The 14,607-nt window shown below is 51.0% G+C and overlaps 2 protein-coding genes across 11 annotated transcripts in view; one reads left to right on the top strand and one right to left on the bottom strand.

Annotated features, from left to right (window-relative positions):
- Positions 1-14,607, top strand: part of GTF2E2 (general transcription factor IIE subunit 2) — a 78,575-nt gene that overhangs the window by 57,754 nt on the left and 6,214 nt on the right. The window contains exons 9-10 of one of the 5 annotated variants that reach the window (XR_006743011.1): positions 3,186-3,660; positions 4,887-7,462. The exons of 2 other annotated variants lie outside the window; for them this stretch is intronic. The gene's annotated coding sequence lies outside the window, so the exon portion shown is untranslated. Of the gene's footprint in view, positions 1-3,185; positions 3,661-4,886; positions 7,463-14,607 lie in introns of those variants that run through there. 2 more of the 5 variants (XR_006743012.1, XM_036458287.2) reach the window with 2 other exon arrangements.
- RBPMS (RNA binding protein, mRNA processing factor) overlaps positions 565-14,607 on the bottom strand; it is a 160,886-nt gene continuing 146,843 nt past the window's right edge. For 2 of the 6 annotated variants that reach the window (XM_045588905.1, XM_036458293.2), the window contains 4 exons: positions 13,452-13,522; positions 11,680-11,745; positions 8,823-8,933; positions 1,767-1,884 (listed from right to left, as the gene is read on the bottom strand). In XM_045588905.1, coding sequence (XP_045444861.1) covers positions 1,809-1,884; positions 8,823-8,933; positions 11,680-11,745; positions 13,452-13,522 — 324 coding nt within the window. In that variant the 3' untranslated portion in view covers positions 1,767-1,808. Of the gene's footprint in view, positions 1,885-8,822; positions 8,934-11,675; positions 11,746-13,451; positions 13,523-14,607 lie in introns of all 6 variants that reach the window. The other 4 variants (XM_045588904.1, XR_004991443.2, XR_006743014.1 and 1 more) reach the window with 4 other exon arrangements.

Consider the following 14,607-nt stretch of genomic DNA (forward strand, 5'->3'; position numbering starts at 1 on the left):
TTTAAGTTAGCAGGCACCATAAATGACTACAGATTTCAGATAAACTGAGGCTGTTTCGTAGGCTGAGGTGGATGTGGTCAGTAAAAGGCATCAATAAAGAGGTGGTGCACTTACCAGGAGCGCCTCCAGCAGGTCAGTAAGGGCCATGGCCTAAGGCAGTGGTTGGCAAACTCAGTCAACAGAGCCAAGTATAACAGCACAACGATTAAAATTTTTTTTGAGAGCCACATTTTTTAAACTTCTAACGCCACTTCTTCAAAATAGACTTACCCAGGCCGTGGTATTTTGTGGAAGAGCCACACTCAAGGGGCCAAAGAGCCGCATGTGGCTCATGAGCCGCAGTTTGCCAACCACAGGCCTAAGGCGTCAGTGTCGCTTACCACATGGCCACAACGGGGCCTCTGTGGTGGTTATTGTCTGGCTCTCCCAGCCGTTTCCTGGTGGTCTCTCTGCCCTGGCTGTCGAGAACTTAGAAGGCATAAAGAAATCTGCCTGCTGGTCCCTGGCTGCAGTGTGGTTTGCTCTTAGTTAATCTGGTAAAAAGAAATTTGCCAAGCAGTGGTGTGACAGCTAGGATAAGCACTTTATTTTTTTTTAAATGACAATAGAAAAGTACCTTTAAACAGTGTATAAAAGCATAATGGACGATGTGAAAGTTGCTGCTTTCCTTAGAAACGAGTGTAGAAGTCTCACTGAGAGCCAGGCGTGCTGAAGACATCCAGGGTTTGAACACAGCTGCCCATGCCGCGCTGTGAGTGCCCTTGGCCTCATTTATGAAGGTAAGAGGCCTCTTTCCTGGCCCTTCTTGTTTTTTGTGCGATGACCTTTAAAAGCTTCTTGACATGTTTATTTCTAATGGAAGACAATGAAACAAACGGATGACCTTTAAAAGCTTCTTGACATGTTTATTTCTAATGGAAGACAATGAAACAAACCCTAACCCAACCACATAATCATTAAAACATAGAAGTCTGTAGCACAACATGAGCAGGTAGTTAAGAAAGATTATGATCATGTTTTGGCAGGTCAGCAGTAGGAATTCTTAGGTCTATATTACTGTGCCACCTTCATGGGCTGGTGTGGTGCAAGCATCCCAGGAAGTGCATAGGGTTAAAAACCATGTTTTGAATGGCTCATTGGCACGGTGCAGCCAGCACCAGCTCAGCCAGTAATTTGCAATATCACCTAGGAGACATGAGCCGCCCACTGCAGCTATGCAGGATGGGCAGAGCCAGCTTCCTGAGGCAGCACTGGCCTCTTAGAGTCAAGGTTTCCCTTCAGTGAGACAGACTGTGTGAGCTCTGGGGCTGCCAGGAACCTCTAAGGGACCCCTCTCCAGGGAAAGGCTGCTGTGCCCAGCTGTGAGCCTGTCACTCTGGCAGCAGTTCCTGGAGGCTGGCGATGGCCTTGCAGGGCGTCCTAGACCTGCCAGCGCACACCTTGTGCTTCAGTCAGCGCAGCTCTAACATCTAACTCCACGGTTCTCATTCTCCCCGGACTTGGGCCAGGTTTCTGTACCTTAACAGGAAATTTGCATATTTAAAAGCATGCCTCAAACATGCACCTTGTATTAGAAAAAATAAGCACAAAAATTGTGATCCAACCCAGTGTAAGATCATCCTATCATATTTCAGTGTTCGGTATAAAAATACTCACTCTTGGTTTATGTTGACGTCTCTTATGTTTCATTTGAAAATCTCTCCAAACTGTACAGAAATGGACGTCAGATCATGCATTCACAAATAACACACTATTTCTTACAATTATACAGTGTAAAAGAGTAAAACATTTTTATTATATTTTTTTCTTCAAGAGAAGCAGATGTGTGATAGAGGCTGTGGCAAAGTCTTGAAGGGATCAAAACTGGGCAAGGTTTTTTCACGCCTGAAAGAGAAAGGAATGTGTGAGGAAAGCAGGTCACAAGTGTGTGCAGTAATCCCTCCTGCCTGCTGCGGGGTTGTGCTTGGAGACACCTCCTGATAGAATTCGTGAAACTTTCATCACCTGGGGAAATTCTTGGTGATTCTCTACAAAAAGGTTTGTCAGCGTGCAATATATTTACTGACTCGCCGAGTAAAGACACGAGAGTATCGATGGTCTAACCTTAGATACGTAGGGCATATATTTAATTTCCATTGATTTCTTAGAAATTCGCAGTACCTCCTTCCCCTGCAATTGCCAGGAAATGCTCATACTTGTCTTGCTTTGTGGGGCCTTGGGACAGTCGTTGAGTCCTTTGTCGCTGGCAGAGCCTCCCTGGTCCCAGGATGTTGGGAAGTGTATCTCAGCTCCTCTGTCTAGATTTAGTTAACTGTGTTAAAGGCTGCATTGTGAAACCTCTGTGATTATCCTGTCATTTTAATTTTCTTTCTCCAAGTACCTTGTTTTCTTGCCATCCTCTTACCAGCATGCCAGACTCATAAATTTGTGGTTGTAGAAAAGGTATATGTAGGTGTAAATCGGTATAACTGGAATTTTGTACAGGAAATGCTTAGGAGGAGGATATAACGAAAATATCATTATTGAAAACCCATATAACTGTCCTAAGTTAGACTTATCTGGGAAAATATATATGTAGCAGTAAATCCTGAAATTAGAAACATATTTTGGTAAATACTCAAACATAGCTAATGGCATGATTTCGGTACATACTCCTTCCCAAAGCAGATCTGTCCAGTGCCGGTCAGTCCTGTCACAGCCAGGTTTGTATATTGCAGCACAAATGGGTCAAACTAATAATGAGCCATGAGTCAGAAAACCCAATGCCATTACCTCAGCGGCCCCTCGCTAGCTCCTGCCTTTACTTTCTCAGCAGAATTCTTTGAAACAGAAGCATGTGTCCAGCAGTTAGAAGTGCACACCTTCAGGGAATCCCACTCTCTGACTGGTGCTTCCCCTGGTGAACACAATAGCGGGAGCAGCCCCTGCTCAGCAGCTGTTGGCCAGGCTGTTCACATCCGTCTTTGGTGTAGGTAAACACATCCTGTGGGGCTCAGTGAGCAAGGCCAGCAGAAGGACCCCCTCTTGAAAGCTACATTTCTGCTATCCTCTGGGTGGCAGGAGAGTGCGTGCCTGGGCCGGGGGCATCTTTCCATGGGGCAGTGCTGCAGGGGCTATGAAGCCAGGCATCACCGTGGAAGCTGTACTAGCTGACTTTTCCAATGAACCCACACCCTTCCCTAGAGTGTGAAGAGGCCCCCACCCACAAACAGAGGCAAAACCAGCTTGCACTGGATTCTCAAGGTCAGCTTCCTCCCCCCACATTCTTGGCTTTTCGGGCCTGGAATGACACCTTACACGTCATCCCAGATTGACCATGCGCCAGGAGCCCAGGCTGTGTGTGCTGATTCCAGGAAACCATTTCTGAGGAACAACAGCCTCTACGGCTGTTCGTACTTTGGAACAATTCACAGCGGAAGGCACTTGGCTGCCCTTAGACTCTTGGAACCAAAGCGGCCTGCATGCTGCCAAGGGCCGCTAAGGAGCATGGCTTGGAGGGCCATCTTGGGAAAGCAGCCAAACTGGATGTGGTGACAGAACACTGAGACCAAGGGTCTGAAGCCAAAACTGCCATACTGCTGTCAGGGACTGAATGAACAGGCAAAGGAACATCGGGATATGTGTTGTCCCTGCATCTGCTCCAGCCCTTGGCTGTGGATAGTAAGGGCCTGGCTGGCCTATTTCTGCTTCTCTGGGGAGCTCACGACCATTTTTGGGCAAATGGATGTTTCTAGTCCTAGATAATTCTCCCGCTCCTATAATTTCAGCCCCTGACATTTCTGCATGACCTCAAAAGCAACATGTCTTAAACTCAGACTTACCAAACTTTACCTGAACAGCTCCTGACCCCTCTCCCTGTGTCTTTGTCCCTGACACAGCCCTGCTCTCTTGGGTCATTCTTTCACTTCTGATATCAACATCCTGAGCTTACCTTTCCTGGTGTGTGTTTCTAACATGATTCCCTGAAGGTGTGCAGCAACAAGATGACAATGATTCCTAAAACACACCCCCACCTCCACTCAGATCTCACCAATACTTCCCCCAAAGTCCTTAAAAGCTTGTTCCTATTCCTACTTCCTCTCTGTCCAATTCCCCTTCCAACCCTACTCTCTTTCCAGATTCAGAATAAGCCCCAGGTCCTCCAGCCTTTCTCCTCTGAGCTCTCACTATCCAGGCACTTGGCTTTCAGAAGGATTAGCATGGATAGTTTCCTCCCTCAAACTATTTCCTCTTTCCCTCACCCCAGATGTGGTCACTTGCATATAGCCATAATTCAGACCCTGGGATTACATGAAAAATGAGCCAGGGACGATGGGCCATGGCCCTGGAACTTGGCCCCTCGTCTTGATAAACGCCTGGGGACCATGTTGGGCTCTGAGCACCCCTGAGCAGGAAGAAAGAGGGGTTCCTACTTAATTCTGGTTGATCTTTTGAATGCCAAATCTAGGAGAGAGATGGGAATCTATTAATTTCCTGAGCTTTTCTTTCCATAACGATGTTTTGTAAATGTAATGCTCACATGGGAAAAGAATGTGTCCCTGTGGCCATAGATGTTCCCAGACTGAACAGAAGGTCAAAATGTGGCTATTTCAGTCCCTGTAAACAAGGAAGGGGTTTCGCTAGGAATGGAGTTCAAACCTTGGAATGTATTGTATTAACAAGGACATTTTAAACAGAATGCAAAGACATCCGAGAACACGGAGCACCGTGGGGGAGAGGGTCAGGCTCCTCCGGAAACTTTCCTTAAAGGAGAACATCTCCAGCAGACGTGTGATGGGGTAAACAAGGAAGGAAGCACACGTTTAAAATTCTGAGGTTTTAAGACAATGTAGAACGTCTCCTGGAATCTTAAGCACATTACACAATTCCAAAACATTTCATTTCAGTTGTCCTTGATCAATGTGTGTCAGTCCTTGGAGGAAGCTGACTCAACTTTCTCTGGTAAGTTGGAATCTGTTTGTGAGCCTTTTCTCCCAGCAAAAAGAAATTTTCTCTCTTTTCCTCTCAATCCACTTACATATACAGACATCCCTGGACTTATAATGGGGATACGTGCCAATAAACCCATTGAAAACACATTTAATGCCTAACATCATCGCTTTGCCTACCTTAAATATGCTCAAAGCATTTACATTAGACTTTAGGTGGGCAAAATCACTTAATATAAAGCCTATTTTTATAATAAAGTAGATGTAAGCCTTCAAACCAAAAAAGGCCCAGAAGAAAAAAACATAGGCAGTAAACTATGATCTTTCAGCAATATTTTTGGGGTAGATCTTCTTGGACAAGGGAAAAGTAAAGAATAAACAGATGGGACTACATCAACACAAATTTTTGCACCCAGCTAACCTCAACAAAGTGAAAACACAATCTACTGAATGGAGAAGACATTCACCAATGAGACATCCAATAAGGTGTTAATATCCAAAATTCTTAACAATCTTATTAAAACAATCTTATTAAAAAATGGGCAGAGGACCTGAAGATGGCCAATAGACATATGAAAAGATGCTCAATGTCACTAATCATCAGAGAGGTGCAAATTAAAACCACAATGAGATACCACCTTAGACCTGTCAGAATGGCTATCGTTAATAAACCAGCAAGCAACAAGTATTGGCCAGAATGTGGAGAAAGGGAACTCTTGTGCAGCCATTGTGGAAAACAGCATGGGGGAGTCCTCAAAAAATATAAAAACCACCCTACAACCCAGCAATTGCACTTATGGGTATTTATGTTAAGAAATCTACGTAAAAACACCAATTTGAAAATATATGCATCCCTATATTCATTACAGCATTAGTTACAACTTATGTGTCCATCAATAGATAAATGGATAAAGATGCATATATACCATGGAATAGTATTAAGCCACAAAAAAAGAATGAAATCTTACAATTTGTGACAAAATGGATGGACCTAGAGGGTATTCTGCTAAGTGAAAAACAACAAAAAAACAAATGCTGAATGATTTCACTTACATGTGGCATTTAAAGAATAGAATAAATGGACAAACATACTCAGATACATAAGGATTAAGTACAAATTAGTAGTTATAGTCATGGGGATGTAAACTACAGCATAGATAATATAGTCAATATTGTAATGACTATGGTGTCAGATGAGTATTAGAGTTATTATTTCACAATGTAGTGTGTGTGTGCTGAAACTAATAATATGTCAACTGTAGTTGAAAAAAATAATGACGTGTTCAATATCTCATGTAATTTACATCCAAAGAATGCTGGCAGCACACTGCAGAGTATGGGCTATTTTCCCTCACAGTTGTGTAGATCACTGTCAGCATCCCAAGAGTGTCATCGTGCCACACATCGCCGGCGCAGGGAAAGATCATTGGAATCTGAAGGAAGATTCTACTTATGAGTGCATATCGCTTTCCAACCATGGTAAAGCAGGGACCATCTGAATTTGACTTACTAATGATGCCCCCGCCCTCCCCACACCACCATCACCACAGAGTTTCTGTAAATTTACTCATTTTTTTACAAAAAGATATTTCCCTCCGTCCAACTCTCAATAAATATGGGATATCATATGATAAAAGTTTTAAATGAGTGATTTAGTTTTCATTTTATACTTGTCAGCTTTATTTATACAAAATCAAATGCTGCCCTAGCTGATTTGGCTCAGTGGATAGAGCATCAGCCTGCGGACTGAAGGGTACCAGGTCTGATTCTGGTCAAGAGCATGTGCCTGGGTTTTGGGTTCGGTCCCAAAATTCTGGTTGATCTTTTGAATGCCAAATCTAGGTGAGGGATGAGAGACAGCCAAACAGTGATTCTCTCTCTTTGATGTTTCTCTCTATTCCTTTCCCTTCCTCTCTGAAATCAATCATATATTTTTTAAAAATCAAATGCTAACAATTTGTAATAAAAAGACTAGTTAACATTTAAAAAGGTACACGCACACTCTGTAATCTCCAGAACAGTCCCTGTAGTTAAAGACTCCTCCTTATTCTAAAGACACTCCCCTGCCACAGTAACCAGCAAGCTGCCCAGCCCAGGCCTGCCTGCTCTCGAAGGACGGGCCTTGCACAGTGTCCTCCGACTTTAGATTTGGGAAGAGGAAAGCCTCTGCCAGGCTTGTTCTCGATGGCCCAGGAACTGTGAGCCCAGAGCCCACCTTAATGTGGCTATTGCTGAAGGTATCCCCCGCTCCACTATATCAGACAGGTTTGCAACTTGACTCTTAGCTGCCCAATCAGGAATAAGCCCCAGTTCTCCCCACATCCTGGCTTTCCTCCTCAGACCCTCCCAGTGTCTGCACGAATTCACCACTCACTTCAGCTGCTGCCGCCTCCTGACTGGGCTCATCTGCATGGCCCTCTAGTTATGGTGTTTGGGCTCATTTACCGCACTTAGAAAATAAAATAGTTCTCACCTGCCTCCAAAAAACTATATGTGGCTTTTAACTGGCCTTTAAGCTTCCCCAGAGGAGGGGGGAAAACAAAATCTTCCCTTTCAAAGCAGCTTTGCTAAGTGATAATATCATTAAGAATATTGTAGGCATGTTACTCTGACAATCGGAAAGCCTAATAACCTGGCTGTAACACTACCGCCCTGTCACGTGGAAAAACATTGGTAAGTTTGGTCAGTGTAAGAAACAAACGTCAATGGAAAGACACCCCGAGTGCAGGCTGCTGGATGGCACTATTCCGAACACGGTTACTTAAGCACCAGAAATGTGGTAATGACCTCTGGCCGGAACTGCCTGGTTCTCTGTCCTTAGCAGGAATCTTGCCCCTTTTCTGACTCATCTTTAGGGGCCCCCTGCAGGGATGAAATTTGCCACCTTATTTGGGCCGAGACATAACCGCTGTCAGCCTGTCCCTGGCATTCCTGCTGTTCCAGGCCAAGCTTGCCAGAGAGTCTGGTGGGCAAGTTGCCTCTTGGGAATGATTCGTCATTGTTTTAAGACCCCGCACTGCCAGGAATAGATGAACTGAGTGACAACGGGCATTGACTAAAATCACGGACAAATCCCCAAAAATGATCGCCCACTAGAAAAGTCTGGAGGATTCAGTGCGAATCCTGGATCATTAGTTATGCCCAAGGGCATTCACCCTGTTTCTGAAGAGGCTCATAAAAATGTCCCTCAGTCATCAAGAAAGGGCTACACTATATGCCATATAACTGGGTTAGTAAGTCAGGAGGAGCAGACATACTACATCTGAAAAAGATTTCCACCAACATGGTTAATTCCCACCCTAGCTGGTTTGGCTGGATAGTGTTGGCCTTCAGACTGAAGGGTCCCAGATTTGATCTGAAGGAGGCAGCCGAGCAATGATTCTCTCATCACTGATATTTCTACCTCTCCCTCTCTCTTCCTCTATACAAAACAAAACAACAACAAACGCAAAAGACAAAATGGTTGATTTCCCCAAAAGAGTTCAAGGCTTTAGGGAATGCTCCATCTATATCTGATTCAGTGCTGCTGCTGGATAAGCGTGTGATGAAGTTTCAGCCCACCCAAGATGGCTGTGGTGAGAACCACGTACTGGGCTCTTAGGGTCTGCAAAGCTCTCAGTTGCTATACTGAGACCGCCATCCCTGTGCAGGCCGTGGAGGAGATAATGAAGAGCCAACCGCTAACCCTAAGCACTCCACACCAGCACGTCCCAACTTAGAGCTCCCCCTGGGACAGGTGTAGCACCCAGACTGCTGAGCCTCACGCGCTGGGCCCTGGGCCTCCCAGGTGATGCTGGTGACGGCCCTGGCCACGTGTGTCTACACCATCGTGTGCCCTCCCCCGGGATGTGCCGCTTCACCGGAGGGCTGTTCAGCCTCTGCTCTGGCACTCACCAGCATGCTCCAGTTCTGGAGAACAGCTCGAGAACAGTAGCCACCACTGAAGATGCATTAATACCCACAAGACAGATTGCAGCCACCATCACACACCTGGAACCTGGTTTGGAGAAAGATCGCGTATTAGTTAAACCCAGGAACAGTGCAGTAGTTTCCACCACAGCCTGGCCTGCTGCTAGGGTTCCCTGGGCCTTTAAGCCCAGCCTATTCGGAGGGCAATGAGCTGAGGGTCTACAACAGAGTCAAATATCAACAGTACAATGATTGAAATTTCTTTTGAGAGCCAAAATTTTTAAACTTCTAATGCCACTTCTTCAAAGTAGACTCTCCCAGGCCGAGCCGCGTGTGGCTTGCAAACCGCAGTCTGCCAACCACAGGCCTAATGCAAAGGAACCAAAGGCCTCTGCCGTTGAGCTGACCACAAGTGCTGCCTGAGCATGAACGTGTATCTTTGGCTTGAAAAGCCACAGCCAGGACAGCCAGCTTAGGGTGTGGAGCGAGGAAGGGAAAGCATCTGGGGAAAGTGCTTCGGTGATGTTCTGGTGTAAATCACCTGGGGAGAGGGACACCAGGGGTCGTCGCCTCTTCCGTGGCTGAGCCCCAGGACTGCCCGGAGCCCTGCTGAGGAAGGCACAGGACCTGAGGGCCCCCAAAGAAGGCCCGAAACCTCTCCAGCGCCAGGGCCTTCAGGCCAGTTACCACCTTGGTCAGACCGAGGCCACAATCATTTCCCCCGGAGAGCCCTGTGGTGACAAACTTCACTCCCAGCGCCTTCCAGGAAACAGGACCCAGGAAGCATTTGTGACCACATCCTCCTGTTCCCTGGGGTCTGAGGATTTTGAAATAAGGTGCAGAGACGCAGCGAACAGTAAATGGTTGATCCTCTTCCTGCAGGCATGGCTCTGAGCCAGCTGGCTTCCAGGAGACCCAGGGAGGAAGCCCAGAGGCCCCTTTCCCCACCAGTTCTCCCATCAGCCCGGTCAGCCTGCTCCCTCCGCAGACAGGCTGTGTGTGAGTGCGGCTCTGGGCACAGGGACCCTCCCGCACAGGAAGCTGGCCTTTCAGAAGGAGACCCCGTGGCACTCGAGGTCCAACTGAACCCCCCTCAGGGATTCTGGGTCAGGTTGAAGAATGTGTCAGAATTGAGAAAAAATGTTTTCCCCCAGAATTTCACTATAAAAATAAACTGCGTTGATGTGATTCTAGTTTCCGAGTAAAAGTAGGGATATTTCAGGACAGGAAAAGGCCATCCCTGCAAACAAAACTTACCAGCTTACCTATCTTCGCTCACCCTTTCCTAACCTGCCAAGAGCACTGGAGGGAGGGGGCGAGGAGGGAGCACCCCAATCAGCAGCAGACCTGGGGGTCCCCATGGCCGCCTGACCAAGGCTGCGTTGGTAGGATGCCTGCCTTTAAGAAAGGCTGCAGGTTCCGCTCAGTGTCACTTGGGACTGTGAAGTCACCTCGCTGCTCTGTCCACTCCCCGGTGCTCAGCTGGCGGGCAGAGTCCGCTCCACAGAGATCCCGGGAGGTGGCCCGGAGGGAAGCCTGAGTGTGCTCGTGTTTAACACACAGCGAGCACAGGGCCTTTGGACTGCCCACTGCCAGCCCCTGGGCAGACGGAGGAAGTGCCTGTCGGGGCAGAGGCTCCCCTGGGTGGCCCTGACCGTGACTGTCTCCAGCAGCTGCTCTGGGACTCCATGCCAGGACGTAACACATGGCTGCTCCCTTTGAACCTTCTCCAGGGACTGGGCCGGCAGCTCTCTCGGTGCAAATCACACATGCTCAGGGGTCTCCCAGCCCGACTCACAGGAAATAGGAATGTCCAGCTCCGCCTGCTTTAGGCTGTCCTAACAGTCCTGGCGGGAGATGAGCTCACTAAGTGCCCGTGTGCTTAGCAGGCGGCGTGGAGGACTGGGCCGTGGCTGGAAGGGCACCACCACAGGGACTAGTGAGGGCAGGCTCTCAGGCCTGCTCATACTCGATAGCTCACAGACCCTGAGGCTCAGGGATGGGACAGGGGAGAAACCTAGGGAGGGGCTGAGCAGGCAGGGTGAGCCGCACAGGCCGCCCCGGCGCCCAGTTCTCTGCCAGCACTCCCCTCACCTAAGCCTGCTGGATCTTGGCCGTTTACTTCGATTTAGCTAAGGGTGGTCAGAAGGAGGACCAGTGAAGTGAAATTCTCTAAACTCGAATCACGTGAGGCATGTTCTGAACACAGAGCCCAGGTGAGTCTGGGGAAACGGGGTCTCCGTGCGGAGGGTGTCTGGCTGCCCTGACTCCTCCCCCCTGTGAAGCAAAGTGCCTGCCAGCCCATCACATGTACCCTCTCACTTGCTGTGCTCTTCTCCCCTTGGCACCTCTCGCCTCCTGCCTGTGGTTAGTATGTTACTGTCCATCTCCTCCTCCATGAGAGAAAGGGTTCTGTCTGCATCTCTTCGCTGTCCCCAGCACCCAGCACAGACCCTCACACGCTATAGGCGTTCACTGCATGCTGACTGTGCCCATGAGCTGGAGTGTGGTGTGGAGGCCGTGGTTAACAGAGGGGCACGGCCAGTCAGTGACAGTGCCACTGCGGTTTCCGGGCACGCTGCCCCGTGAGAGCACGGTGCCCGGGCCCCGTCCAGGGAGGAGCAGGTGACTGGTGCCACAGCAGCCGTCTGGGCCAGTGAAGACCCAGGACTGTTCTGCCCGGCTCGGCTCCAAGCTCTGCCGTGACTCCAGCACCTGGGACCCTCCTGATGCCGGCTCCATGCCTGGGCCCTCACGCTCACAGAGGTTAGGCCATTCTGCCCCAGATGGAAATAAGGCATAGACATGTCCCGGCGATCAATGAAGGCAGGTACTCACGCGGTATTCAGCAGAACTGACGGGACTTCCAGCCCTGAGAAGTAGCCTCGGAGGGAGGGAGCCAGCGCATCTGGAGAGAGATTGGGAGAAGGCCGTAAACCAGGGCGCCCAGCTGCTCAGTCAGTGTGTCCTGCTGGGCTCCACCCCGCGCTGCTCCACGGGAGGTGCCCGCTCACTGCTCACACACGCCCGTGAATGCAGAGGCCGGGCTGCGGGAAAACACCCGCCTCCAGGGGCCCCGATCCTCCTCTCAGAATAAGAGGGTGCTGGCCCAGTGAGCCCCCTCCCGCACTCAGCAGCGCCACGGTTCCCTCAGCATGCGGATCTGCTCTGACGAGGGAGGGACAGGTCAGGCCACCATCAAGCCCGTGGCCTGGGCAGGCCTGCAGCTTCTGTTCCTGTGCTTTTAGAAAAGGGGTCTGGCACCCTGTGCCCTCTGCTCAGAGGGACGGTAGCCCCGATTCCATTAGGTTTCCAAAGAGGAAGGCCAGACGCGAACAAGAGGACAGAGGGAGGCTTTGTCCACCTGGCAGGATGCTCCCGGTCCTTCACCGAGGAAAATGTTAAAACAACAAACCAAAGGGCAAGAGCACTTGGGCTGTAAAACGTCCCTCTATCGGCCACGTCAGTTCTGTTCCTGAGCCTTTGGACAGAGAGAAGAGGGTCTGTTTGCACTGAGGAGAGACGCCTTCCTTCCACTTGGTGAGCAATGGCAGGCACTGCCGGAAGCAGTGGTGGCAGAGCCAAGTATAATGTGGGAGGGTTGGGGGAGGGGGGGCAAAGAGGAGGCTGGGTGCCCCTTGGAGGTGACACCCTGCAATGTTACCTGGGTCTGGCCCCAACCGTTTCTCCTGGAAACGTTTCCAGAGTATAACCCTGACAGATCTACTCCAGTGGTCTAATAAAACGCCTTCTGCACCAGAAACCCTTCTTCCCATGGCAGCTGATCTCCAAGGTGCAGCAGCACTCTGGCTGACCCGGGCGCCGGGGGCTGAGGCCTCAGACCTCCTGCCTTGTCTTCCCCGCGTCTGCAGGAAAACCAGCCGAGTCCTGGGTGTTCTCCACGAGGCCCCCTGGTCACGGGCCCAGTGGGCCCAGGCTCACCAGCTCTCCCGATGTCACTCGGAAGCTGGCTGGCTCAGAACGGGTCCTAGCAAAGCCCACAACGGTACCCCCACCTTCTGCCTGGTCCCCACAGAGTCCTTGGTGTTTCCCTCCACTCCCACCACGGGCCTCCCCACCAGAGCGGTTACTTCCTGCCTGGCTGGCATGCTGCCCTCGGGGACCCTCCCCCCGCCCGGGGCAGAGGCCTCTGGTCTCACTGGGGAAACGGCCTGAAAAGCACGGTGGACGCATTTTCAGCTCTGCCTGCGCCTTGGGGAGCCCCTCGGGCCAGCTGTACCTAGAGATCCTCTGAGGGACCACGGCACACGGACTAGAAATCAGATGACCCCCGGGGTCCCATATTGTGAGGGGGCAGAGACCCATTCCTCAGGAGCCACCAGCAGGCAGGGCCAGGTAAGGCAGGGCCAGCGTCATTTCAACCCACAGAGCGATTCAGGGAATGACGGACCAGACACTTTGCATGTAGGTAGGCTACAAAGCAGGTCATTTTGGGAATTTCGGGGAGTATACACAGCAAAGGAGGGAAACAGAGGGGCCACGTGGGAGGCAGGAGGACCAGAAGGGAGAGGAAGGGCAGACAACAAGGGAAGGGGAGAGGGCAGAGGGGAGGAGAGGAAGACAGAGACACAAAGAAAACACACGCGTACCTACCCATGGCTTATGGCTTTGTGCCTCTGAGTCCACTTGCTCCCTAAGCAAAGGACAGGGCTGGAGCTGCCTCCCTGAGGCAGTACCCTCACCTTCTGCCTGGTCCCCAGAGTCTTTGGTGTAAAGGGGGGGACGGGACACAGCCATGGGGAGGTGAAGGGCTGGGAACCTAACACAGCGGGAGGGGAGGGGCCTGTGTGCACCGGGGCTGGGGGAGCACATGTGACTGGTGCTGCCTGGGTGTGTGCCAGGGTGCCGGCCCACGAGGCCAAGGCAGGCTGGTGCGTCACAGGAGACAGAGCCGCAGAGGGGAGGGCATGGCCGTTCCAGTGCAGGTGGCTGCGGGAAGGGAGCCCTCGTCTCCACACACCCACCCCGGCCTCTCCGACAGCCTCTTCCACCCACACGGCACCGCAACCGTTCTCAGACCCACCGGGCCTGCTGCTGGGGGACCAGCGCCACGTCAGCCCGGCCTGAAGCCCGAGCCCTCCAGGGTGACCCGCAGGCCACTCGGAGCTGCGGGGTCCAGGGAGAGCTGTGCTCAGCAGACTGAGGTGCAGGTGGCCCGCTGGCCGGTTCTCAGGGGCACGTGGAGGCGAAGGAGTCAAGACAGGCCTTGAAATCCATCGCTTTCGCCACAGGCTCTTCTCACCAAGCAGGCCTGCTCCTCTTCCGCCTTCCAGCAGAGGGCGGTGTTCCCAGGGCCGACGTCTATGTTTCAGAGGCAGCATGGCTCACGGGGAGAAATTGGGTGCTGGCGGGCAGGCGAGCTGACCTAGATGACCTACATGTGCTACTCCCTGCCGTCCTCCGGGGGAAGAGAAGGTCTAACCCTTACACCACATGGGCTGCTTGTTCTGCTGTGGTTCCGGCCCCGGGTTGCTCGTGGCCACTGCTGTCCATTGCCCAGGGGCTGCTTTCGGTGCACCACCACCACCGGGACACCCACACGCCCCTGGCTCCTGCTCCGGACAGCTCAGCAGGGACAGGCCACACGGCTGACCTGCCATGCACAGCCAAGGTCCGTCTGCATAAACTCCCACTCACAATCATGCATACGCTTCCAGGGGCTTCAGAAGTCCCTGTAAGAACCTCTGACATAGTATCTACAGCCTGGACTAGCACTGATTACTCCCTCTGTGCCAGAGACTAAGGCACT

Source organism: Pipistrellus kuhlii, unplaced genomic scaffold (genome assembly GCF_014108245.1).
Source record: "Pipistrellus kuhlii isolate mPipKuh1 unplaced genomic scaffold, mPipKuh1.p scaffold_m20_p_3, whole genome shotgun sequence".
NCBI classification, from domain to species: domain Eukaryota; kingdom Metazoa; phylum Chordata; class Mammalia; order Chiroptera; family Vespertilionidae; genus Pipistrellus; species Pipistrellus kuhlii.